Below are 27,798 nucleotides of genomic sequence, written 5' to 3' on the forward strand. Positions count from 1 at the left end.
GACAGAAGCTAGTAGAGATTCATGCGTCTGTAGAAGGGTCGATGCGCGAAGCATACAACTACCACCGCCATATCTTAAGCAAAAGATCTTGTCGAGAAAAGATCTGGTCCTAGGGAAAAGCGTTAAGAGCGTTGACGGCTTCTGTGCAGTCACTCATTGACCTATCTGATATAGTAATAGAACCAAGCAAAAGGAAAGCTTAAGTTTTAAATTTCGTGTTTGAGAAATCATTCACGTAGTAGAATCGTATAAACATGCCGTCGTTTGAACACTGTACCGACTCCCATATGCGGACATAGAATTAGACATCCCTAGCCTAGGAAACAACTGAAAGAGTTCAAAGCAAATAAGTCGCCAGGTCCAGATAGCATCCTAATACAGTTTTACAAAGACTACTCCACGGCATTATACCCCTGCATTTATCACCCAGTACAAAGTGCTAAGCGACTGAAAAAAGCGCAGGTGCCTACCGTATATAAGAAGGGTAAAAGAACTGACCCGGAACATTATGGGCCAATATCCTTAACATCAATTTGCTACAGAGTTCTTGAACATACTATCAATTCGGCTATAATAAATTTCCTTGAGACACAAAAGCATCTGTCTACAAATTAACATACTTTTAGACAGCATCGTTCATGCGAAACTCAGCTTGCCATTTTCTCATTTGATATCCTGCGAACTGTGGATAAAGGGCAGCAGGCAGACTCCATATACCAAGATTTCCGAAAAGTGTCTGTCACGGTGCCCCACTGCAGGCTGTTAACGAAGGTACAGGGATATGGAACAGGTTCCCAGACATGTGAATGGCTTGAAAACTTCTAGAGTAAGAGGACGCAATATAGTCAGGACTATTAAATATCTAGCCATAAAGTTGCAAAGCGATATGAAATTGAACGAGCATCTAAGGATTGTAGGGGAAGGAGAGTGGTCGACTTCGGTTCACTGGGAGATGTTTAAGAAAGTGTGGTTCATCTGTAAAAGAGACAGCATATAGAACACTAGTGCGATATATTCTTGAGTACTGCTCTGTTTGGAATTAAGGGAAGTCATGGAGGCAATTCGGAGGAAAGCGGTTAGTTTTCTTATCGGTAGGTTCGTCGAATTTGCAAATATTGCGGAAATGCTTCGAGAACTCAAATGGGAATCCCTGAAGGGAACGAGACGTATTTTTCGAGCAAATGAGAAAATTTAGAGAATCAGATTTAAAATCTGACTGCAGAACGATCCTACTGCCGGCAAGGTACATTTCGCGTAAGGATCGAGAAAATAAGAGGAGAGAAATCAGGGCTTGTACTGAGGCTTATAGACAGTCGTTTTTCTCTCACTCTATTTGCGTGAGGAACAGGAAAGGAAATGACTGGTAGTGGTACACCATACGGTCCGCCACACACTTTTCAGTGACTTTCGGAGTATGTATATAGACATAGGAGATATGGACAGTTTGTTAAGAAAGCACAAAAAAATCATTGTTTTTTCTAGAAACTTGCCTATTGCCGAAATATACAGCTTTAAGAAACACTCAGTCGTAAAAGCATAGTTGTATCATGTAATTTTATCCTTTTTGTAATGACATGATTTTCTGTGATAGTGTCAATTTCTTTACATATTGTTAACCGTGTAACATATGCAACACCTCTCTGTGCCAGGCTAGAGATTTAATCCTCTCGAAAGAAGACTAGCTGTCTTATACTTGAATAACTTGCAGTAGTTTGTGACGGATTTGCTCCATGTCTCTCGACATTCTGCGGCTACGAGGACAGCTTGTTCAGGCACACGCACACACGCACATTGGCTTGCTCCTACAAGATTACACAACTGAACATCAGCAAGGCCTCAAGAAGCTTGAACGTTTCGAATGCTTGCACAAAGTGACTCACCACCCACGCCGTACGTTGGTATGCTAGTACAAGATCACACGACTGAACATTGACAAAGCCTCTAACAGCTTAAATGTTACGAATGCTTGTACCAAGTACTTGACAAATTCGCGGTTGCGTGTGTAGCATCCTTAAGGAGCGCTATACACGCACCAACCGACGGACCGACAAACTGGACGTGTGTAGGTGTTTTGAGCGACAGACCGATGAACATTTCCTGTCGGAACGTCGTGCGGGTAGGACCACCCGACAGCCGACATCCACACCACTTCACCCAACAAATTATGCCGAAATGCCGCTCTAATACTCATAACAGAGTGCGAAGCGGAGGAAACTTTAAGGACAGAGTTTCTTGAGAAATTTAGAGACCGCAGACAGTTCGTGGGACACGTCGCGGGAGAAGTATAGCAATACAGATACAAGGAATGCAGCTTTTTTCCATTTTGCAACGAATTCATAATGGTTTCGTATAACACTTGAAGAGAATAAAAGTTCGCCGAACTTCTGTATCTCTACTTCTAGTTTTTATCTCCTATACGTACTGGAAATGAAATTTAAAAACCGAAATATCGACATTAAATGAACGTTAATTCGTAAAACATACTTGCTTCATTGTTATAAGTGTTAAAAAAGTCCATAGTGTATCAAAATCCCCTGTTATAACGAGCAAACTGTGGGAATTTTTTATAGGTCTAACATTTGCTAAGTGCTTCATTTCTTACGTATCTGTTGTGTTTATCAGATGATGTACGCCAGCACCAGATGTACTCTTTCTCGTTCGAATCTGATATTAGTTTCTTAAACTTACACGTCATCTTTCATGCTACTTACATAAATAAATTAATAATGTTTAAATGAACGTCTTTTGTTTTATTTCTGCACGGAGTGCCCGCGTGGTTTGAGGTGCCATGCCACGGACCTATAATACAGCCGAGACAAACACCCGTTGTTGTTTCTGTGTAAAAACGGAACGGATATCGTAGAACATAAATACAAATAACTTAAACAAATCACAACAGAGCGGTCCCGTAATTGCTGAGTGCAGCCGGTCGGACGTGTACAGACAGCCACGAAATTGGTCGGTCGGTCGGCCGATAAGTTGGTGCGTGTGCAGGGGCCTTGAGCCTTGATGGGAACGCTGCTCTAACTTTATTCACTAGAGCGCGCCTCGCAACGGCAGAAGGCCTGCACGACAAACAAAGATCGCCTGCTGCTCGGGAGTGTGGCTGCGGGCTGGAAACGCGCTGGATGCGGTCACCACTCCTCGGCACGGGCCCGTGACTGATTTTGGGTCAACCATCTCCGGCTGCACTGCTAGGCCCACACCATGGTAAGATCAAGCGATAGACAGCTTCAGTGACTTCGCGAGAAACCACCTCTTTTTTTCTGTATCACACTACAGAATACGTTAGCCTGAGTTTTTGCGTCTTTCATAGCACGACGGTTAATATTAGTCGCTGCCAAGTAGACCCTAAACCGGTAGTAAGGCAACCTTTTAAATTACAGGGACCTTTTTTGTTAGAATCGTCCAATGTACAGGATGAACTTTTTAGCTTGGAAACCTCGAAAGTTTCATAAATTACTACAAACATCGATGCAAAAATTCCGACATGGTAGTACAGAAAGTAACAGGAACGATTTTGTATTTTTACGCCTTGATAACGACATTCGAAAGGTCTTGGAAAGAGGAGATTCGGTAAATTGAACCATTTTCGAAATATGCGTGGTGTCCAAGCTAAGTGGTTAACCCTATGCCCTGCTTTGAAGGTACGTCATTTGGTACGACAGACACGAATATGTCTGGGATGTAATTTTCTCAGTATCTCATTTGTTGTGGAAACGCTTTCAGAGCAATGTGGAGCTTTAAATAAAAGTTTAATGTTGTATGATTCATATTTTCAGGTCTGAAGTGACACTCAACAACTACAGTCTATATTTGTCTTTGATAAGCCACATCCGGTAACGAAAAATTTTCTACCGTCTTTCTGAACTGGGAGTAATGTCCCAGTGACGGTCACATAGAACGGAGTTAGCCAGAGTCGGGATCAGCAGTTAGACCAGTGCTGAAAAGGCTGTTATTCATAACAGAATCTCTTCTTGCCAACACTCAAAAATAATTCATTTCAGAAAATAATCTCAGGTCTAAAATTTATATATAAAAAAGGAAGCTCTAAATGGATTAGAAAAATGGTGATTCATGACAACTGTGTAGTTTTTTGTGAAGGAAACAAAAGCGAATAATTAGTTCAGCTATCTAGGACAAGTATAGTGTGATACTCCCCCCCCCCCCTCCACTAGTACACCAGCCGTGGCCTTGAAGCTTTCCTGATCAAAATAAAATGTCCACCTGGGACAGCATCACTACGAAACCTGACGTGGGGAGCCGTCCCAAATTTTGGTTTCCGTGAGGTGAAAGCTGGCTTGTTGTTTCCAGCAATTTTCGACGTGTACGTACCCAATCAGAGCTACGCCGGCTGCAGTAAACAATAAGAGCCACCGGTGTGTTTCGCGCGGTATTAAGTCGTATCTGACCGACTCCGTTGTATGTTTAGGCGTCATACGTATGTTTTGTTTCCAATATGTCGTTTAGTTTTTGCATTCCTTGGATTGCGTTGTATTGTTTATACTGTAGCTTTAAGAATGACCAACTGAACGTGGCGGTATCATGTATCGTGTTGACAAGTTGCTCCATCGTTTTAGGGTTCAGTGCCTCAATCGGTAAAAACGGAATCCTTATAGGATCACTTTGTCTGTCTGTTCATTAAAAACAATTTTCCTCTGGAACAGGTAGAGAGATCAAGTTTAAATTTGTCAGTCTAGGGTCCACCGTCCCTTGACGATGTAAAAAAAATGGAACCTTCTAGGTCATTGAAATCAAAAGATAGGGATATTTCACATATTTTGATAGTCAAAGACTCACTGAAGACCTATAGGGTACTTACTCTTGGCCTAGAATCATGAAATCAGGCGAGAAGTAATACAATAAGCACAAATCAAGCAAAAAAATCCAAAATTTAGAATTTGTAAGGTTTTCTTCAAAAAATGGTTCGAATGGCTCTGAGATGGTAGACGTGTTTCTACAACTGAAATATCTCTCTTCAGATTTCGCACAAGCCGCGTAAGAAAGCCGCTAGTAGCTTCACTATGAGGATGCAAATCTGGTTTCTTAAACACGCTGTAACGAATGATTCAATGGCTCTAAACACTATGGGACTTAACCTCTGAGGTCATCAGTCCCCTAGAACTTAGAACTACTTAAACCTAACTAACCTAAGGACATCACACAATCCATGCCCGAGGCAGGATTCGAACCTGCGACCGTAGCGGTCGCCCGGTTCCAGCCTGTAGCTCCAAGAAGCGCTCGGCCACCCCAGCCGGCTAAATTTGTCTTCCATCAGTCTTCTGACTTCTTTGATGCCGCCCTCCACTAGTTCCTACCCTGTGCCAACATCTTCATTTCAGAGAGTAGCATTTGCAACCTACGTTCTCAATTATTTGCTGAATGTATTCCAATGTCTAGCTTCCTCTACAGAACCCTCTAGTAGCACAAAAGTTATTCCTTGATGGCTTGACAGATGTCCTGTCATTCTGTCCCTTCTTCACGTCAGCGTTTTCCATATATTCCTTTCCTCTTCGGTTCTGCCGAGGACCATCTCGTCCTTACCGTACCAGCCCCCTAATTTTCAACATTAGTCTGTAGCACCACATTTCAAATGCTTCTCTTCAGGTTTTCCCCACATTCCCTGTTTCACTACCATACAATGCTGTGCTCCAAATGCACGTTCCCAGAAATTTCTTCCTCAAATTTGGAGCTGTGTTTGATATTACAGACATTCCCTTGCCCAGGAATGTTATTTTTTGCCAATGCTAGTACGCTTTTGATGTACTCCTTGCTCTATCCGTCATTGGTTATTTTGCTACCTAGATAGTAGAATTTCTTAAGTTTATCTACTTCGTGATCATCAATCCTGGCAAGTTTCTCGCTGTTCTCATTTCTGCTACTTATTACTTACGTCTTTCTTCGATTTACTCTCAATGCATATTCAGTACCAATCAAACTGTTCATTCCAGCCAGCAGACCATGTAATTCTTCACTTGTCAGGACAGCAGTGTCATCGACGAATCCTACCATGGATATCCTTTCACCCTGTATTTTAATTCCACTGTTGAACCTTTATTTCCATTGCTTCTACGGTGTAAATATTGAACAATAGGGACGGACTATATCCCTGTCTTGCATCCTTTTTAATCTGAGAACTTTATTCTTGGTCTTAGGCTGTTGTTATTCCCACTTGTATATTGCCTGTATCTCCGTATAGTTTACTCACATTTTTCTCAGAACTTCGACAAGTGGACTCAAGTAGTAATCCCTGGAGGGAAGGAGACGAGTGAGAAAATTTAGAGAATGAGCTGTTGAATGCGGTAAAATTCTACTGCCACCAACGTGAATTAGGCGTGTCACAAAGATAAGAGATATTAGGTCTGGCAAGGAAGCGCAAACAGTCGTTTTGCCCTCGCTATGTTTCCGAGTGGAGCAGGAAATGAAGACTAGTCGTGGTACAAGGTTCCTTCCGCCACGCACCATACTGTGGCTTGCGGAGCATCTACGAAGATGTAGATGTGACGTCTGAATAATGTTGCAAAACTTAGTATTCGTTCTGAGGCCTGTCGGAATTTCAACTGATTTAGCAGAATTCTATAAACTGATAAAATAAGTGGCGAAATTCTACTCAGTGTGACTTCTCCTGAGTCTGTCAACCCCTTCTCTATACCGATAAACAACCTCTTCTCTAAAATGAAATTTTGCTATACGTATGACTGTGGCCGAATCTGAGTTCGTTTTATGCTACAGGTACTTCAGTCGAAACATGTTTAAAATTCAGGCGGGTGGGACGGTTACAGACAAGAAAATGTTACGATGAATTTGAAAGTAATTCAGATAATCTTAAACTACAAATTAAATGTGAGGCAGCTTTTATATTACAGGAATCACTAATTCCCAATGTCGGCCGGTCAGTAGAAACAGCTGCGTTAGTCGGAGGGTCTATACAGTGGAGATGTACTTGGTGGTAATATTATGGAAATGGAAAAAAGACGTAGATGAAGGTGAGATGGGTGATTAGACACTGCGTGAAGAATTTGACAGAGTACTGGAAGAACTAAGTGGAAACATGGCCCTGTGAGTAGACATTCCGTTAGAACTACTGATAGCCTTGGGAGAGCCAGCCATGCCAAAACTTTACCATCTGGTGAGTAGGATGTATCAGACAGGCGAAATACCCTCAGAAGTCTAGAAAATAATTCCAATTCTAAAGAAAGCAGGTACTGACAAGTGTGAAAATTATCCAGCTATCGGTTTAATAAGTCACAGCTGCAAAATACTAACACGAATTCTTTAAAGAAGAATGGAAAAGCTGGTAGAAGCCAATTTCGGGGAGGATCAGTTTGCATTCCTGAGAAATTTAGGGACACGCGAGGCAATACTGATCCTGCGAATTCCCGTAGAAGATGGATCAGGGAAAGGCAAACCTACGTTTGTACCATTTGTAGACTTAGAGAATGCTTTTGATAATGCTGACTGGAATACTCCCTGAAATTCTAAAGGTGTCAAGAGGTGAAAGGCTTTTTACAATCTGTACAGAAACCAGATGGCAGTTATCAATCAAGGGGGACGAAACGAAAGCAGTGGTTGAGAACGGACTGTCCCTGATGTTATTCAATGAGAGTGTAAATTTCACTACAAAACATGTGATCTACAGCGTGATTGCTCTGGCTTTCAATGTAGAGCACTGCAGTGCAGATACACCGAAAGAGATGAAGCATAGCCTGCCCTGGTGGCCGAGCGGTTCTAGGCACTTCAGTCTGGAACCGCGCGACCGCTACGGTCGCAGGTTCGAATCCTGCCTCGGGCATGGATGTGTATGTTGTCCTTAGGTTAGGTTTAAGTAGTTCTAAGTTCTAGGGGACTGGTCACCTGAGAAGGCCCATAGTGCTCACAGCCTTTTTTAGATGCATATCCACACAGTGACACGTTGCTTGTCAACTCCGCCTACCGTTCCAAACCACTGAGTTTTAGTCGGTTCATTGGAACTCTGCATTTACACTTCCATGACGAAAAAGGAAAGAACATGTGACAACAAAGCCACTTACATTTTGGGAAATAAGATTCTGTATGAGCTGCAAGATTTTTGCTAAATAAAACTTCATTTACGACTCTTGTAAATGGGGTGCTCATTATGTTGCGCGGTATTGTTTCTTCAGCGACTTCTCTTAGATGCTTTGTCTTTAGCTTCGCTAGCCTTAGAACAGGAACTGTATACGAATAAAATTTTTTCCAGCTATATTACCTTGAGGGGCAAAAGCAGACATCTCTCTGTATTCAGAGATCATTGCTAACTCTCTGTATCCGAGTAACTGGGGCTCTTAGATTTCACGAAAGCCTCAGTAACAACTTTTTAATTACGCTCCCCAACCATGTAAACTTGAACTTTCTGTGAATTAATGAAATTGTAAGACCACGATAGGCTGGCAGCCGCAGCTCCTGTAGTAAGATTTTTACCTTAATGTTTCATCCCCTGTTGCAAGCCAGCTGCTCAGCCTAGTAGTTTTAAAATCCGTTAATCAATGTAAAGAATGTGGAGTGAGGGGCAGAAATTTGGTGGGGCGGATTATTAGGTAGAATTGGCTTGGAAGAGATTGGATTAACTCTTTTTAAATGTGTGCAGTGGACAGGTGCAATCCCTTTGCCCTGCTTTGGGTAGTTTCAGTGGTCTTAGCATATGGTGGACATTTTGTTGGATGGTTGGTTGTGGAAGGGATTCCACGTTAGCTGACAGCCAAGTGTTACCCACTTAATTTACTGTACTAGTTAATCAGATAGGATTGTCATACATGGATGCGAGTTATTTATTCTGTAGTTATTGCTGGGGTACTGCATGGATGCATCTTGAGTGCACCACTGGATGTAGCAGGTCATGGAATCTGAGCAACTATCAAGGCTCTAGACCATATATGGGCAACCAGCGGCTTGTGGTCTGTATCTAGCTCGCAGAAGAAATTCGCAAAGTTACTTCTAGTTGTTTGTCGATTGGTATTGCCTATCTCATTTCTGTATTTTTGCTATTCTTTCATGTATTAAGATTAGTAAATAATTCTTGTCCATTATGTACGTATTAGGGCTCTATAATTACTGAAATTGATTGTAATTTAGAATGGACCATCTGCAGCCAGTTTTTTTTATAGGCATTTATCTTTCCATGATGTTTTCGAGCTGCTGGCAACCTATTTTCAGATGTTTACGTTCCTTTGCGTGTCGGAAACACCGTCAATTCTTACTAACGGCGATGCAAAATTTTCCAATGCATGTTTTCAAGACAGTTATTATAAAATATAAGTTATATAATGTTCATGACGCGTAAGTAAATATAAATAGCTGAAGATGGGGTGAATGTGAAATGATGTACTCTAGAAAACGCGTACCTGGATGCATAATTTGTTGACATTGCTCGTTGGGAAAGGGATGCCTTTAATGTCTGTTCATTATCCACCAAATATTGTTAGGCTAGCTACAGTTCTGACGTTATGCACTGATGCACTGCTGTCCAGTCACGTCACAGGGTGGCCCTCGATCATAAAAACTGGAAGATTACAAAAGTGCAGCTACTCACAGACCTCCAGTGTCGGCTGTAATTGTTGTATGGCAGCGAAACTTGGTAGATTAGATAATGTGTTAATGTTGGAACGATTTACCAAGGAGGGGAAAATAGTTCAAATTTTGGTCACCATGTGTAAATCTGGCGCTGTGAATGCAAGAAAGATGCATAGAAATATTTCCATATGCCGTCGTTTCGGAACCGCGATGGGGCAGAAAATGTAAAAAAAGTGATAAGGCATCATGCTGACTCTGTTATCAACTGTCACTTTCACAATTTAAATGTGAGCGCCAGTGACGTTGAAAAGATGCTGTACAGCACCATATTTGCACCAAGTGCCCAAACTTGACCCCATTTTTTCCAGTGTAAACCGGCTCTGCATTAAATAATTAGCGTATCTACCAAGCTTCACTGCCATACTGTAATTACAGCTGGCTCTCCCTGAGTACCTGCACTGAAATTGTAGTCATCTGGCACACTATGTGATCAAAAGTATCCAGACGCCTCCAAACACATAAGTTTTTCATATTAGGTGCATTGTGCTGCCACCTACTGCCAGGCACTCCATATTAGCGACCTCAGTAGTCATTAGACACCGTGAGACCAAAATGGAGCGCTCCGCAGAACTTCGAACGTGGCCAGGTGATTGGGTGTCACTTGTCATGTATCTGTAGGCGAGATTTCCACACTCTCAAGCATCCCTGGGTCCACCGTTTCCGATGTGATAGTGAAGTGGAAACGTGAAAGGATACGTACATCACAAAAGCGTACCGGCTGACCTCGTCTGTTGACTGACAGAGACTGCCGACAGTTGAAGAGAGTCGTAAGGCGTAATAGGCAGACATCTATCCAGACCATCTCACAGGAATTCTTAACTGTCAGGATCCACTGCAAGTACTATGACAGTTAGGCGGGAGGTGAGAAAACTTGGATTTAATGGTCGAGCGACTGTTCATAAGCCACACATCACGCCGATAAATGCCAAACGACGCCTCGCTTGGTGTAAAGAGCGTAAACATGGGACGATTGAACAGTGAAAAAATGTCCTCAAGTACACAATGTGGCGATGCGATGGCAGGGTGTGGGTATGGCGAATGCCCGGTGAGTGTCATCTGCCAGTGCCAACAGTAAAATTCGGAGGCGGTGGTGTTACAGTATGGTTGTTTTTTATGGAGGGCGTTTGCATTCGTTTTGTGTGGCACTATCAGAGCACAGGCATACATTGATGTTTTAAGCACCTTCTTGTTTCCCACTGTTGAAGAGAAATTCGGGAATGGCGATAGCGTCCAACACGATCGAGCACCTGTTCATAATGAACAGTGGTTACACGACAGTAACATCCCTGTAATGGACTGGTGTGCACGAAGTCCTGACCTGAATCCTAGAGAATACATTCGGGATGTTTTGGAACGACGACTTTGAATCAGGCCTCACCGGTCGACATAGATATCTTTCCTCCGTGCTGCAGTCCGTGAAGAAACCTTCCAGCACCTGATTGAAAGTATGCCTGCGAGAGTGGAAGGTGTCATCAGGGCTCAGGTACGGGCCACTAAAGGTTGCCCGTGCCTGACCTAATGGATAGGAAAGCAGCGTAATGGAACAGGTTGATGGTAGGTGGTGGATTACTCGCTGATAGACTGGGTTTACCTTGATAAGTGTGAACAGTGGAAGCTACATATCCATGTTATGGAGCAGCAAGATGATTCATATTTTTGTATGGGGTGGTACTGATTTGAAAGTAAGCGTTTCTATTCCAAATGTTATGGTTCTTTTTTCAAAAGTATGATTAGTGTCTTGCGGAATCATAACCTGTAAGCTACAGCAGCTGTGCTATTTCAGGAGAGAGCTGGGCCTGGAAGACATGGCAGAGGAGGGCGCCGCAGCTCTCCAACATCGACTTCTGCAGGCAGCTGGCAGTCAGCACCTCGCCATTACGTTCCTGTCACTCAGGTTGGTTCCTCTGAAAAAATTCTGGCTATTGGTAGTTGCTGCTGATACGCGCATTGCACCTTCAATTAGTTTCTTATAACGATGCATCATGTCGACCTTCCATGCACTTCCCAGTAAATAATGGTGCAGCTGAATTGCCTCTTACTATGTTGCCTGTTATTAAAAAAGATTGTTTTGAATGCGGTCTATAATGCTGCAAAGAATCTTCAGGTGCATCAGCAGGACCTGTAGACAGACTAATTTATGGTCGGAGGGACTCTACAACATAAAGTGCGGGCCCAAATTGTGAAGCTGGACAGCTCCCGTATCAGAGGCGAGAAATAGCGTCAAACGTGCTGTAGGATCGTCTGCAGTATCGAACTTTCTATAAAATCCATACTACCTGAAAATTGACCTCGTGATTAATAAAATGAGTGAATTATGTAATTAAATTGGTGTCTCAACAGCGATCTCGTGACGATGGCTTTATTACTCTTTCTCTTCACAATTCAGTATCGACCACATTCAACATATTTACACAACCCGATTCAACATTGGAGTGCCCCCACGCACAGAGCGTCTAGTATACTTACAGTAGGTATATAATCGTTGCTCACTGCTCTCGGCCAGTTTACATTACTACCACAGTTAACAAATCCTCACACATACGCTGATCTTTGACTTGTGGTAAGAAACCAGGATACTATACGGCTCTCCCCCCATGGGAACATTTCCTTGAAGCACAAATAAGACATGTCTAGTCTACCACTTTAGTTGTTGAATATGTTAGTTCAGTTAGTTTGGCTTGGCAGAAAGTTCACATATATAACGGAAGTTCACACCACGAATGATAAAAATCTAAATCGTGTCTTGAAGGGTCTCATTTAGTTATTCCTAGTCATTTTTTCGCCTCGCCACGTTATAGTAAGTCATATACAGTAATATGTATATGTATTCCTTTCTTGTACTGTTGTTTAGGTGCACAAGCTCATAAACCCACATTTGGGCACAGTTCAAGGAAAACCGGGTAAAAACGTGAGACGCATTCAGTTCTGAGGAAAGTAATTGCATTAGCTGTCTATGCATGCTGTAGTGTCATGGATGCTATTATACTTAAATTATTAAGGATGAGAGGGAGACAAGAGCGTGTCAGTTAGACACTACAAAGGTGTTCTTAACATACAGGTCACCAAATGTCTTGAAGTCGGCTTCGGATTGGCTGTAAGTCTGAAACTAACTTGAGGTAGAGATGGTAAGGAGTTAGAAACTTGAAGGGATGGAACTAATTGGTAACTGGTTTAGTGTGGAACGATTCTGCGAGGTGGCAGAACTCTCATTGAGGTAGGGGCAGACTCCATCCAACAACATAAACGCTGGTAGCGCACATGAAACAGTTAAACAGTCGGATGAGAGACAAAAAACACTGGTGCAGCAATGCGCGAAGAAACAATTTACTATGCGTCATTATTCACTCCTTTCACATCAACTAAAGACAAGAGATATTCGGATTCAAATTATCGATATAGCTTTATCAACGTACCCCCTCCCCCCCTTAGGGCTCGCCACTCTTTGGCAGGTTTGTGCTTGGCTACCACAGAGCCCCAGCCTTTGCAGCGCTTTTCCCCCCCTGTGTGCTGCATATCTATCCTCTTGCCGTTCTTTTTCCCCTCCCTTGGGAACATGTCCTGGGTATTATTAGGAATGTTCTTCATACTATTGCTGACCTGCGAACAGAATCATTCTTTTTGGCTCCTTTTCCCTCTGTTTCCCTTCTCCTCTCTTTCGTCCGTTACGGCGTTTGAGGATCCTCTTTTTTTTTTTCTTCTTCTTCTTCTTCCTCCTCCTTGTGCATTCCTCAAGTCTGGCCCATGCATCTGATGCGTAAAAGGTGACTCAGTAATGTGTAATTCCCAGCCCCGGGTCAACGGGTAGGGTTCGCATGTACCCCCCTGGTGAAGGGGCCCCCAGTTGGAAGGAGCACACCATCGGAGATGATGGAAGTCATGGGGATTTCCTCTCGCACTGAGTCGCTCATCCTCTCCATCGTCGACGAAACGTAAATGTAATGAGGCTACTGATTTGAGGACCCTTACTGCTAGACTGCAGTTCCTTGCGGTATCACATACAGAAGACGGTCAGTCCTTTGGCAGGGTCAATCCATTTTTCATTCAGAAAGGTGTTAACAGTATTGCTGGCCCTGTGAAATACTGCTCTCGTTTATGGAATGGCACTTCCCTTTTGGAGACGGGTTCTGATGCTCATGTAAAACATCTACTTGCTGCCTCGCTTCTCCACAGCTACCCTGTTTGTGTCGAGACACATAGAACTTTGAATTCTTCCCTTGGTGAACTTCACACCAGGCTGCTTGACCGTCTAACCGAGGCTGAAATACAATCTTATTTGTCTGATGAGGGTGTCATTGACGTCCATCATGTAGTGAAAAAGGTCGAGTCCTCCTTGGTGCTCACCCACTTCCTTTTTCCTCACATTTGATAGGGTGGTGCTGCTGTCCAATATCAAAGCAGGCTACAAAATCATCACAGTCTGGCCATACATTCCGAATCTGATACACTGCTACCAGTGCCATCTGTTCAATCGCATTAGAACATCTTGTCGACACCCAGCCAAATGTATAACCCATGGCAGGGATGCACACGAGGGCAAACGTCCGCCGCCGCCGCCGCCGCCGCCTTCTCCTCCTCCTTCTCCTCCTCCTCCTCCTCCCTGCTGTATCAACTGCAATGGCGGCCACGCCTCCTCCTCGGATTGTCACGTATTTAGGTGAGCGGGCTGTTCAGGGGATTCGGGTAAAGGAAAACGTGCTTTACCCAGTAGCTCATAAGTTACTGCCTAGTCACAAACCCTGTGTTTCCTGTCTGGCACTTATCCATTTCTTGTTACTCCTCGCTCCATGAAGAACATAGCTAAGCAGACATGGAACCTCAAATTTGACTCGGAGGTTGTGCAGTCCCCCAGTGCCAAGGTAGCATCGCAGTCCCCCTGTCCTGCTGTGCAACAAACTGTCAGACTCTCGCCTAAAGGGACGAAGCTACACACTACACAACGGGCAGGCAGAAAAGGCCAGGAGGAATACTCCTGAGAAGACTTCCTACATCCCTCCAGCCAAACACCCAAATCTACATGTAACCAGAAGGTCTCTAAGTAGTCCACTAAAGACAAACGGTCTTATCCCTTCACCAACTCGAAGATCCTGCTCGATAGTGTTGCCACGTGGTCGCTTTGCTCGGCCAGCTTGTCTGGCTGGTGTGCACCACCAACTGTTTTTGGGAGTTTGACTCCGGCGACCGACCGCACGAGCACACAAATGTTTCTGTGGACCCCCATGGAGCAGGATCCTCCTGCTTCTGTACCCTGTAGTAGCGACTCTCCGCCAGCTTTCCTTCGCTGGACATTAACACCCCTACATCTCTACCTTCGCACGACTGTCCGCCAATGGAACATCAGTCGCCTTCCGTCTCACGAAGAGGATTTATGGCTGCTTCTAACATCGCAACATCCCCTTGTACTTCGCCTTCAGGAAACGAAATTGCACCCTGAAGACCGCTTTGAGCTTACACATTATTTACCAGTTCGTTTTGACCTACTCCATGAGGTCAGCATCCCCTCTCATGGGGGCGTCATGCTGCTTATATGGGATAGTGAACCCATCTTCCTGACTACCCGTCTTCAAGCTATTGCCGTTCGCCTTTTCCTTCCCCACTTGACTTTCTCCCTCTGTACCACTTTGTGCACATTGTTCCCAAATTTTAACTGTCCACCACCTGCTGACATTCCCTTTTTTCGCCAATTTACGTTCCATCTTTGGTTTGCCATCTGATTTATCAGCCGTTTTAGCGAACGACGTGCGGGAGACTCCGCCAAGGAATATGGTGAAGGCCGTTTAATTTTTAGTTTTTGATTTATTTCTGTATGGTGTTTTTTAGCCCTTTTCCCACGTGCCTTGTTTCGCTGTCTGTCTCTGTCCATCGGGACTGACCTACAGTTGTTTCCCTTGTCTCTCTGTTTGTGGTTTGTGTTCTATAGTTTTGACTTTGGTGCGGCTGACCTCAGTCGTTTTTTGCGCCCTATAATAAAACAAACTACTTGCACAATCAATTTGTTGTCTTCCTTCCACCACGATCGCAGTTAGCAGTTCGATTCTTCAGGTGTTTGCTCACCCCATGACACTACAGCACCGTTCATTCTGATATTTGGGTTCTCTTGATACGCGATATTTACTTTACTTTGCTTGTTCAATGTTGATCACAGATGTCAGCAAATCCTGAGCTAAACCGCTGTTAGCTAATTGTTCAACTACATGTCGCATCTAAGTTCGTAAAAGATGTGTCCATGGATATACATCATCAGTACCCCAATTAATTCGAGAGCAGATTTGTCATTCCTAAGGTCTTTAGAATTCGGTTCACACTTTATCATCTTCTAGACATTAAGGGTACGTTTATTTAAGAATTAGTTGGTAACCTAAGTATTACATACTTTCTTGTTAAGAGTATAAAGACGAGCACGTTTATACAGACCGCTCATGACTGGGTTGGCTTCTGAAGCCTAATCACGAAAAATTCATGATATAACCAGAAAACCTCTAGCTGCGTGTGTCTAATGTTCTGGCTAGTAATTCATCATTACCATCATTACTTCTTTCCTTTCTCATACGTTATGTCTGGTTAAAAATGGAAAGTGATGGGGGGCCTTGATCAAGGATATGATACAGGATATCATCTTTGACTGAGGTGGTCTTCTGCAATCTGGTGATGAGCTGTGGCCTAACTTAGACTGTTGGTGAGTGCACTTCATCTGTCATGTCTGTAGGGGACCAAGGGAAAACGGAGTTGCTACTGGTGATTTTATCTTGGCTTTCAAGGGTAACATGTTGCTTGAGGTGGTCATGACGATGGTCTACCGGTGTGATGTGAAATCCTATATACCTGGTCCTATGAGGTGTCTCAAGTGTGTGTTCCGACGGATGTCTTCCCATTGCATTGCCACCCCTGTCTGCATGGAATATGGATGTCCACTGCACATGAATGGTGTGTCCCTCCTCCAGCTGGCTGTAGTGGACGAGCGGTTCTAGGCGCTACAGGCTGACCACTACGGTCGCAGGTTCGAATCCTGCCTCAGGCATCGATGTATGTGATCTCCTTAGGTTAGTTAGGTTTAAGTAGTTCTAAGCTCTACGGGACTGTGACCTCAGAAGTCCAGTCCCATGGTGCTCAGAGCCATTTGAACCATTTGAATCCTCCTCCCAGTTTTGTGTAAACTGGGGCGAGCTTCATTCTCCAGATTGCTCCATTTTTAAGCGTGAGAAGAAAATATAGGAGTATAAGACTCTGGAGAAGCTCGCATATCCAAAGGAAAAAAAAGTATGAGCATCTTAATTTCATACAAATGACTCAACCTTATACTACAGCCACAACGTTGTCACTTTCTCTGTCGACAGTGCTTTCCTCTGTTGCACCTCTCAGCAGACATAAAGAGCTGCCTGCTAATGCCTGCCCCCAGGTGGTTGGGGGCCCTTCTGGAGCTTCCACCACATCCACCAGGAGCATTGGCTCCCCACCTGCCAGAGGTGCTTAATCATCCTCCAGCTTCTGTAGCTAGGAAGAGGTCCCTCAGGACACTCTGCCACAGTTCCTACTGGTCCACAGGCAAACACCATGTAACACCATGTAACACTATGTGGTGGCTGAAGGAACCACAGCTCCTGGCCATTAGAATTCTGTCTTCCTCTATCCCTGAAAATAATTCAGGGGCCCTTTCCCAGTCCTCATATTCTAAGGAACAGGAGGACAATGAGGGTAAAAAGGAAGTATCCTCTAAGATGAAGGAAACTCTGGTGGCCCCCAAACCACTGGCTTCTGCATGTGCTACTCCTGTGCTCAACGTTGCGATTCCGATGGCCCCTGAGGCTCCAGAGATACCCAGGCAATGTTCCACAGAACCTGTCAGTGAATTTCATGCCCTATCAACCAGTGGTAACACATGACCCTGGGTCATAACCTGCCCCCCTCCACCTCCCTGGCCTTTCATGCCTGTACAGTATTGAGACAATCTGACCTCCACAGGAATTTTAATGGGTTTTTCCACCACCCAGCTGGGCTACAGCAGCTTTAAAGCACTTACCTGCATTTTGTATTGCCATCCAGGAAAAATTGTTGGATGCCTGCCCTTAGTGGCTACTGAGGTTATTTTAAGAATCTTAATATGAGAAGGTATGGAGTTTGAATGTTCTGGGCTCTGTATACAGTGACCTTATAAGTCTTGATTATATCCATTTGGAAGCTATGGCTGTTGGATAAGGGCACATCAGAATTTTACCATCTGTAATGTTTATCTCCCTCCCAATGATGTGTCCCAGGATGTACTGTCTGCATTATTCTCTCTGCTCCCCCCAACTTTCCTAGTCTTGGGCGACTTCAACGCCTATAACCCTTTGTGGAGTGGAATAATGGTTACTTGCTGTGGTAAAGGTACCGAAACCTTACTGGTGCAGCTCGATCTTTGCCTCTTGAACTCTGGTACCCCACACACTTCAGTGTGGTACATGGAATTTATTTGGCCACTGATCTTCCCTTTTGCAGCCCTGCTCTTCTACTATTTATCCACTGAAGAGTCCACCATGACCTATGTGGTAGTGACCACTTCCTGATCTTCCTGTCTATCCTTCAGTGTTGCTTTCCTGGGTGCCCTCCCAGATGGGTTCTCCATAATGCTAACTGGGATGGGTTCACCTCTGCTGTTGTCCTTAGCTCCCTGTTGCAAGGCAGTAACGATGTGGCCGTTAACATAAAATGGCAACCATTCTTTTGGCCACCCCACCCCCCCTCCCTCCCCCACAATTTGAAGATCGTACCCTGCTGGACACCAGAGATTGTTGTGGCCTTTAGAGATCGTAGGCAAGCTCTCCACCTCCATAAGCAGCTTACTTCACTGAACATTTTGCTGAACATTATGCTCACTGCTCTGCATCTAAGAACTACCACTCCACCTTTTCACGACTCATAAAACATCTGATGGAGTGAATGTAGCCTGGAGCCATATAATACTGCATTCAGTGAATCGGAACTCTCCAGTGCCCTAGCCTATTGTCCTATAATACGGCTCCAGAGCCAGACCACATCCGCGACCAAATGTTGAAACACCTCTTAGCTGTTTGTGAGCATCACATCCTTGCCTTCTGATTGGATCTGGGACACTGGTGGGTTGCCATCTCAGTTGTGAGAAATAAAGAGCGATAGCTCTGGTACAAAACCACTTAAGTTTCCCCTAGAGAGGGGCAGTTATCGCTAAATCAGCCTTACTGACATTCTCTGTAAGTTGCCCAAATGCATGGTGAAAAAGTAGTTGTGTTGGCTTCTTGAGTCTTGGTCTTTTGGCTGCATCTCAGGGTGGTTTTCGCAAATGCCACTCTATTGCTGACAATTTGATTAACCTGGAGTCCACCATCTGGATGGTCTTTGTAAATAGTCAGCATCTCATTGTGTCTTTTTAAAACTACAGTCGGCTGATGACATGATATGCTGTCACCACATCCTTACTACGTTACATGAGAGGTCTCTCTGGCGTCCACTCCCGATTTTTTCTCGAAGACACTGCGCACCATGTGTTCTGCATTCAAGTGGGTGCTTCACTCAGTACACCCCCCCCCCCCCCCATATCGAAGAGAATGGGTTCCCACAGGCTTTGTACTGAGTGTCACTCTTTGTGGTGGCTGTCAGTGGTCTAGTGGGTGCTGTGGGGTCCTCGGTATTGCCCTCCTTATGCGCTGACAGTTTTGCTTCTGTCATTGCTCCTCTGGTATGGGTGTTGCTGAGCGTCATGTGCAGGGTGCCATACAAAATTCAATCATGGGCTCTCATCCAAGGCTTTCGGTTTTCATCTACCAAGACTCATGTCATGCACTTTATACTGCCCCCTCCAACCCCCCCCCCCCCCTTGCGTCCAGAGCTTTACCTAGAAGATAAATTACTTGTTGTAATTGAGATACACTGCTTTTTCAGGCTGGTCTTTCATTCCCTGCTGATATGGCCTTCCCACCTTCACCAATTTAAGGGAAAATACTGGCGAGACCTGAATACACTTCTCTGCCTCAGTAACACCAGCTGGGTGCAGATCGCTCTACCATTTTGTGGCTCTACAAAGCCCTGATTCTGTCTCATCTTGATTATTGCAGTCTTACATATGGTTCAGCACCACTCTCAGCATTGCAGATACTGGAGTTCATTCCTCATTGTAGAATCTGACTTGTGAAAGCAGCTTTCCAGACTAGCCCTGTGAACAGCCTACCAATCGAGGCTGGAGTCCCTCCACTACATATCAGACACTGACAACAGCTGCTGAATTACACTACATGCATCCATAGCACTTCTGAACATTTCAACTACTGTGTCCTTTCCCTAGAAGGGAGCTCCACCTCCATCAACAGCGACCCAGAACTGGGTTTGCAATTGCTGAACGCCTCCAGTACCTCAGTTCAGAACTTCAACTTCCTCCATTATCGCCTCAGGTAAGGGAGACATTACATCTGCCCCATGGCTTGTGCACTGACCTGATATTTTTGACATATCCTTTGGCCCATAAGATTACATTGACACCATCATTTTTCGCTGTCTCTTCTTGGCTGTCCATGAGACATATCTGTTGTATTCACTGATGGCTCAACAGTTGATGGAAAAACAGATTTTGAGTACACACATGCACTGTGCAGTGAACTCCACTCTCAGCCACATGGCTGCAATGCTTTCACTGTTGAACAGAGATAAAAGCTCAGAAAAAACAGCACACACAAGTCGTTGAAAGATTAGTTAGGCCAAGGGATTAAAACGGAGAAATGAGAAAGAATAACTAGAATAAAAGGGTGGGAAGCAGAGGCCAGGCTGGGTCACTGAGCAAGGGCCACCAAGGGACAAATAGGAGGGGATGGGGGGAAGAGAGAGAGCAGGTGAGTTGTGCCCCACCAACCTCTCAGACGGTTAGCGAGGCCAAAAAGCCGCACTGTACAGGGGTTGAATAGAAACACTGATTTGGGGCGTCATCTGCTAGCACCAGAGGTAGGGTGAAAGGAAGATGTCGCCTCAAAGCAGCCAAACTATGAAGAATTGGGCCTCTGTAAGGCAGGCTTTGCATTGGTAGTGAGGGGAGCCTCACATTGGAAAATATGGCCATGGGTCAGCAGAGTGTGGCCAATGCAGAGTCGGAAGAGGATGGTGTATTCCATTTGAGAAGTATGCGTGGAAGACTGCCCCGTGGTCGTGTTCTCCTTAATTGTCCTCAGTCTGTCTGGGAAGACCAGGGCAGGCCGTTCTGAGTTCCAGACTTGCAACAATTGATGGTGTATAAATGACTGAAGTTTTGGTTTTGGGACCCCCATTTCCAGAATTGACATCCTGGTGGCCAGTTTAGCCAACTGAGCAGTTAATTAGTTTCCTGAAATACATAAGTTACTGAGGGTCCAAAACTGGCCATTCAACTTGGTAGGTCAGATGAAAGGTCCTGGATAGCCATAACAAGCTAGTGAGGAGAATAGCCTGAAGGCTACTAAGGGAGTCACTACCAATCAGGATACCCTTTACAGTACAAGAACGAACACGGCTAAGATCTAGTTTGTTTTAATCCCTTGTCCTGATTAATCTTTTATCGACTTGTGTGTGCTGTTCTTTTCTGAACTTTTATCTCTGTTTTTATTGCTAGTAGTTGCAGTAACATAAGCTTTCCTGGACTTGCCTTTGGACGATGTAGTCTCAGTATACTCATCTAAGTGTTCTAAGACAAAATACTTCTGTCGGCAGCATACGGAAGTATTTTACAGCTCCAAGCGGAAATAGAGTGATGGTGTCAGGCCGTCCATGATGCCCTACAGAACTCAAACTTCAGCGCCAGGTAATATAATTCGTTCACTTGATTTGACTTTCAGAGCACTGGGTACTGCTGTTCCCAAGCAAAGGTAAAGCTACTGTCGTAGGTGTAAGTACTGACTAACGTCTTCGATCAGATTTAACAACTGGGGAAAGAAAAAATGAGTCGTTCACAGCGAGCGCCTTTAAACCATCTGCCGGTACCCATCACTAAGGTCCCGAATTTTTCTGAGTTTAGCGTCGTGGCCAATACACCAGACGTCGAAGAAAGTAACGTTTTTGGCTCATTATATTCGTAGGGTCTCGCGTGACTGAGGAGAGCGGTTTCCTGCGATGCTAGACTATTTTGAAAAGTCTCATACTGCTTTCCTGTGAATAAACAAGCTAGTGACGAATCATGAAGCTCTCAAATGAGTCTTTCCTATGACTTACGTTAATTCAGTAATAAAGTGGTAAGACGTTCTTTACTAGCACTGTCAGATCGGAATGCTTAACGTGACGTTCTTTCATGAAATCATATGCCCTTTATTTCAATACTGGTGTTTTTCTGCGTGTATTATTCCGTCCTTATACTGATGGGTTCTTTATACATACCAGATACCCACTTTTTCTCTGAAAAGATACGTCCAGTATTTTTACAGTAAAATGCTTTTTAAGCAAATAGTGGGGCAAATAGAATGGTGAACCTTTCATTGTTTGGAAGATTGAAAATCGTGATAACTTCAGAATTTCAGATTGGAAGAACATGGGAAACTTACCGATGAACAGATATGAAAAATAAGCACTTTTTGTCTAAATTATTTTTACTTCAAGCAGGTTCCAAAATATCAAGAAACGATTCTTACTGAAGCTGAGGCATTCAACAACACTTAAGGAAACAAAAAATTTTGTGAGATCAGAGAGCACAATACTTTGTAATATTGGAGCATGGAAAAAGTTTCTTCATACTTTAAATTTTGTACAAATTCTGTATGCAGCTTTAACGGTTTGTAGCCTGCTCCCTATATTGTGAAGTTTTGCTTGAGTATTCATGAAAGCTTAGAATATGCCTTGAAATGTACTCTCAAATACAAGACACAATTCTAAAGTACAACGCGATGAGTCGAAAGTGATCGGGAGAGCAAGCTTACCCAAAAACGTAACACGGGAAAGAAACCGTTCAGTAATAATGCCTCTCTGACAATTAAACATGAATTGCGAACTGTGAGCTCCTAGTTTCACTATCTCAGAGGGTAATGAATAACATGCTAATAGGTTCTGTCAACTCGAAAACCGCTTAAATGTCAATTGCTCAACAAGCTGCAAATCTCTATGTGGTAAACACTAATAAGAATCATTGTTAATAAGTAAAAGTTGTCTGTCTCCGCCGCCTAAGACCTTGGAGAAAACTGTATCATAAAGTTTCCCTTCCGATCTGAAAATCACCTACGAAAGACAAATTCAAAGGGAATTCGTTAGTGCAATGTGTACCTTAAATACAAGATTCTGTAGATTATACGAGTTAAGCGGTTTCATTCAAAAATTCTAATGTGGATTCCGTACCATATGGCAAGTTTGTGATTTAGAAAAAGGCGAAATAGTGTTTCTATGCAAATTAAATTGATTGAAGCTATAGTCGGAAACGAAATGAAGTGCATAATTTAGCCTTGGTGGCTGTGCTCACACACAGGAATGAACTAACTTTAAATGCTGTTCGTACATAATACATTACAAATATCCCACATTGAATAAATAAATCATTTGAGGTAATTTAAGCTTTGTAAAAATCAGTTGAGGCTTTGGATGTCTATGATTGAAATACATTTCGGATCACATTTGAAACAGAAACAAGTACTAAGTCAAACAAAGACAAACATTTTAGTACACGAAATTGCAAAATCCATTTCCTTGTTGCCGAACTCGCTATATCAGGAGACATCTACTTTGTGCACTTATAAAATCTTCTCCCATCTTACACTATCATTATTAATTATCACTTAGTGGCAGCAGCTTCAGTAGTAAAGTTACTGCCAGTATTATTTTTATAATTTGATAGTATAATTTGCCCAGACTGCCACTTGTGATACTCAAATTATTTTAATACTAGTCGTCATATTAAAATTATTTCTTAGGTAACGATGAAATAAAAAAGTACTGTATGATACAGTGGTCTGATGTAAGAGGGCTTGATAAATAAATAAATAAAGTAATTCTGTAAGGCTCATTTGAAAGTGAAGCTAAACGCAGTACATACACCAGACGTAAACTGCGTCCCAGTGCAATCATCGAAGATACCAAGGACCAGTCAGGACAGTTGTGGATCAGTTCACCTCAGGAGAGCATAGAACTGCTTTGACACCCTTCCCAACTGGATCAGTGCATGCGTGCAGACTACAGGAGCGTGCTACAGCTCACTGACAAGTGGGCACACGGGGCCCACTGCAAAGTTCTTCGTAAATTTGATTCGATTTTGTACCACTGCAACATGTCGCACTCTCTCAACCAGTGAAGTTTCTTTAGTTTTCCCTTCCCTTTTCAGCACTTATACTTTTTCATTTTTTCAGGCAGTGTAGAACTAATCGGTTTACTGCATTCATAGCCTCAATTACATGTAGTAGTCCATTCCATGAATGCTTTAAACAACACGAGACATATTTTACAGGTTTTGTCGGTGCATCCCAGATCACGGGCACAGGTATACATCGCCCAGCCATCAGTAACGAGGCCCGTTCGCACAGTAGGTAAGGCATGCGTTTCTGTATGAGGACACAAGATACTGCTTTAGACTGACACAATTTTAAATCAAACGATCTCTGCTCCCATAACTTGATCTTTTAAATAAGTTTCCAACAACAAAGAAAAACTAGTACATCTGGAGAGACGTCGTCGTATTTGATCCGACTCGACATATGCCACCGAGGAAAAAATACGACGTATCGATAATGGTTTCAATGTATAGCTACCATAATGCCGTCTGTGTCTACCCTTTAACAGGGAAATCTCGCAGCCAGTAGACTGTGCGGTACCTCAACTTATTATTTTTAACAAAGTATTCTGCTCTGGAAAACTCTCACGGCCACACTCTCCGTGTCCCGCCGCCCTCCTCTCCGTGTCCCGCCGCCCTCCTCTCCGTGTCCCGCCGCCCTCCTCTCCGTGTCCCGCCGCCCTCCTCTCCGTGTCCCGCCGCCCTCCTCCTCCTCCTCTCCCAACCCAGAGGTGTGGGATTTGGCGATTGAGGTGGCACACCCCAGTCAAACAATGAGTGTACATGTTGTTGCGATTCTCACAAACATGAGCATGGGTGTGCACTGTTGTTCAAAACGTGTGTGTGTGTGTGTGTGTGTGTGTGTGTGTGTGTGTGTGTGTGTGTGTGTGTTTGTTGGCGGAATCGTTTTCCATGTTTCTGTGTTAAATCCATAACATGTGATCTGTATTACTTTTTGTTGGTTACCTAAACTAGACCATGTGCCTTTCCACCACGTGATTCGCCTTCAGCTCAGCATTATTATTCGTTCAAGCATGCAGTTTAACTTCAGGCTGTATGATAATTGGCTTTCATCCCCTGTATATCTGTATTTTTAGGTACCTGTAAGATGGAGATTTTCTACGCGAGCTACCGACCATGTGGTTGATCAACAATGCTAAAGCTAACGTTCCTCTGGTACATCGTGTTTGTCTCGTGTATAAATTTTATCCTTAAGTGCTTTCCTATCTGTGTGTGTACGTGGGATGAATATACATGTAGATAAGAATCCTTCCTTTTACCAACAAACTTTTCTCCCGTTTTAAGAAATAGTCATTGTAGCTGTTACTGTGTTAAACAGTATTAAGGATTTCTTTAGTGCTGGGGTACCCAAACCCTTCCTCTGAGAAGGGAAACCTGCTACCTTATTTTGAAAGTAAACAAATTTTAAAAATCACAAGAACTTGTTTTAGGCCTTAAATTTGAAATCATAAGTAATAACACAAACCATATAAATTTTTAAAAAAAATTGTATTGTCAAAAAGTCGAGAAAACGCCATGTTGTTGTTCTCACGGAGAACTTTGTAATTTACTGAATAACACCAACGGTCTGCGGAACACTGTTTGGGAAACTCAGCTTTAATTATCGCTGTTAGAAATTGAAGTTACTAATAATTTTATTCGTGTTAAAATGTTGTGTTTTTAACTACGTACTTAGCGTTAATTGTGCGATCGTTCCAATTTCAGGCCTGGCTTCTGTCACTGATTTGGCTATTACGTTCTTTAATATTTTATTTGGTGTTAATATTAAAGTATTATTTTGAATTTGATGCAAATGCTAATCAGAGATATAATATCCCAGTGATTCCGTGGAATTTAGGAGGGCTATTCGGAAAGTAACCATAGTGAAAAACATAAATGTTTTATTTGCAACAGTTAGCTACACCTTCCAGCGTCTTCTCTACGTAGCCTCTGTTCAGACTGAGACATCTGTTACAGCATTGTAGTAACTTTCCAATACCCTCGTCTTAGAAGGCAGCTGCTTGTGCTTTCAGTTCTCTAGGCTGAACTGCGACTTATTGTCTACACTAAAATGTTATATTCATAGCCAGCTGTTCATATCAGCAGAAGTGAAGATCAGCGGGAGCCACGTCCGAGGTATATGATGGGTTGTGAAACATTTCCCGCAGAAATGCTGGAGGAATGTCCTCATGATTCATGTAGTCCATGTAGTGTGCAGCCAAGAATTGAAGAAGAAGAAGAAGAAGAAGAAAGAGGACAGTTACATTGTGTGGGCTGCTTTAAATCGGGAGAAATCTCCCACAGGCATTTTTGTATTGGGTGGCACATCTTTAGGCGCTTACTGTAGGCTCAGAACTGATCAGGGCGACGTGACGCCCTCGATGGGCATGTTACACACACTGTCCAACACTTTTGCAAAGCTTCATCCGATTTTCACACCGGCGTCCATTTAGCGATCGATCAGCCATTACTTTTTGAATAGCCCTCGTAAATTTAATTACTAAATGCATTCATGAACTGGAAAGGAGACTTACTCCATGCACCGGGCTCGATTTAAATCTGACCATTCAGATACGATGCGTAGTTGAAACACGAATAGTTATTATTCGCAGTATGTAGCGATTCCTTTAGACTTGTGCCAAATTTTTGTCCTACAGTTTAAAATGAACATAAACAGTCCCGACGCAAGAAACCGTTGTTTTTGTGGTAACCAGGAAAATAAAGGTCTCTTGTGGTCGACACTGATTGTTCATTTTAAAATACTAAGAATACGAGAAATATCCTCAAAAATTACTTTATCCGTTAGCTTCCATGCGTTTCTTATGTAAACGTCATTAAGGTAATGGAGCTAGCTGTCAGACGCGTCGTCGCTCGTACCTACAGGTGTGGGCGCCTCGACCAGGACAGCGCACTTCCAGCCAGGCAGAACGACGCCGGAGGCGCCCCGCGGCGGCGCCCCCGCAGCGGTTCTCTGCCCCCGTGTGCCTCCAGTGAGAGCTCGCTTTGGCTGCCCTCCGCAGTCGCCCTTCCCCAGGACCTGGGGTGGGTCACATCCGTGGTCGCGCACTGCCTTCCGACCCTTCAGGGCTCCAGAGGCAGCCAGAGGGAGGGCGCCAACCTCAGTCTCGGCGGGTGACCACACTATGTGGCAGCAAGTTAGTGCGGCAACTGCAATACCGCCGCCGCAGTCTTACCGCGGGGTACAGCACAACAGCCTGCGCCGGCGGCAGCAGCAGCAGCAGCAGCAGCAACAGCAACAGCAACAACAGCGGCAGCAGCAGTCACTGGTCTATGGGGCAGGTGGCTTCTATGGCTTAGGAGACCCAGAACTTGACCAGGCCCTGGATGACGAAGTGGCCTGGTACTTCCCGGAGCACCGAGATCGCCCTATCAGGATGTACATACCGTTTCTCGGGTACATCCTGGACGAATAGATTTGCCATGTGAGGATGTACAAACGGTGACGCTGGTAGCTCCCGACCACCAGAGCAGCCCGATCACGACGTACTCATTATGACGACGGTACTTCCACAACCAGTGCACCTGCACCAGCCAGATGTACATAATGCTATGGTGGTACTTCACCCAACAACTGCATCTGCCGCATTTCGCTGTATATTCCGTGATGTTCGGCACTTCACCAGTGTCTGGACCAGTCCCATCAGCAGGTACAAACTGTGACGCTGTTACTTTCTTGGCCATCAATTCCATCCACTCTGGATGTGCATACAGTGATATTGGAACTGGATCTACCTCATCAGGATGAACTTTCCGTGACGCTACTGTTTGTTTCTCTACTGACGAGCTAATGGGCGCTCCACCAATCTTAAAAGCGTCAGCTGATATGCTGTAGTAGCACCATACACGTTTCACAGCGACATAAAAAAATCACACTCCAGTTATCACCGTGTAAGATTACCCAACTCCCTGTTAGTAGAATACAGTGTTCGGTTTGTAGGGGAATACCAAGGATTCGAAGCAGTAAGCAGGTTTGGGTGGGT

The 27,798-nt window shown here is 43.9% G+C and overlaps 1 protein-coding gene across 1 annotated transcript; it reads left to right on the top strand.

Annotated features, from left to right (window-relative positions):
- The first annotated feature begins 3,031 nt into the window (after positions 1 to 3,031).
- LOC126284940 (uncharacterized) lies at positions 3,032 to 27,798 on the top strand. The gene is made up of 4 exons (XM_049984206.1): positions 3,032 to 3,210; positions 11,372 to 11,482; positions 23,975 to 24,053; positions 26,681 to 27,798. The coding sequence occupies exons 1-4, from the start codon at positions 3,208 to 3,210 to the stop codon at positions 27,229 to 27,231; spliced, it is 744 nt and encodes a 247-aa protein (XP_049840163.1). The 5' UTR covers positions 3,032 to 3,207; the 3' UTR covers positions 27,232 to 27,798.

Source organism: Schistocerca gregaria, chromosome 1 (assembly GCF_023897955.1).
Source record: "Schistocerca gregaria isolate iqSchGreg1 chromosome 1, iqSchGreg1.2, whole genome shotgun sequence".
Classification (NCBI taxonomy): Eukaryota; Metazoa; Arthropoda; class Insecta; order Orthoptera; family Acrididae; genus Schistocerca; species Schistocerca gregaria.

What these genes read in the sequence shown, in the direction of transcription:
- LOC126284940 (XM_049984206.1), top strand. An exon ending in ATTACGTTCCTGTCACTCAG is followed by an intron (nt 11,483 to 23,974) that starts GTTGGTTCCTCT and finishes CATATTTTACAG; the next exon opens with GTTTTGTCGGTGCATCCCAG. An exon ending in GAGGCCCGTTCGCACAGTAG is followed by an intron (nt 24,054 to 26,680) that starts GTAAGGCATGCG and finishes TCGTACCTACAG; the next exon opens with GTGTGGGCGCCTCGACCAGG.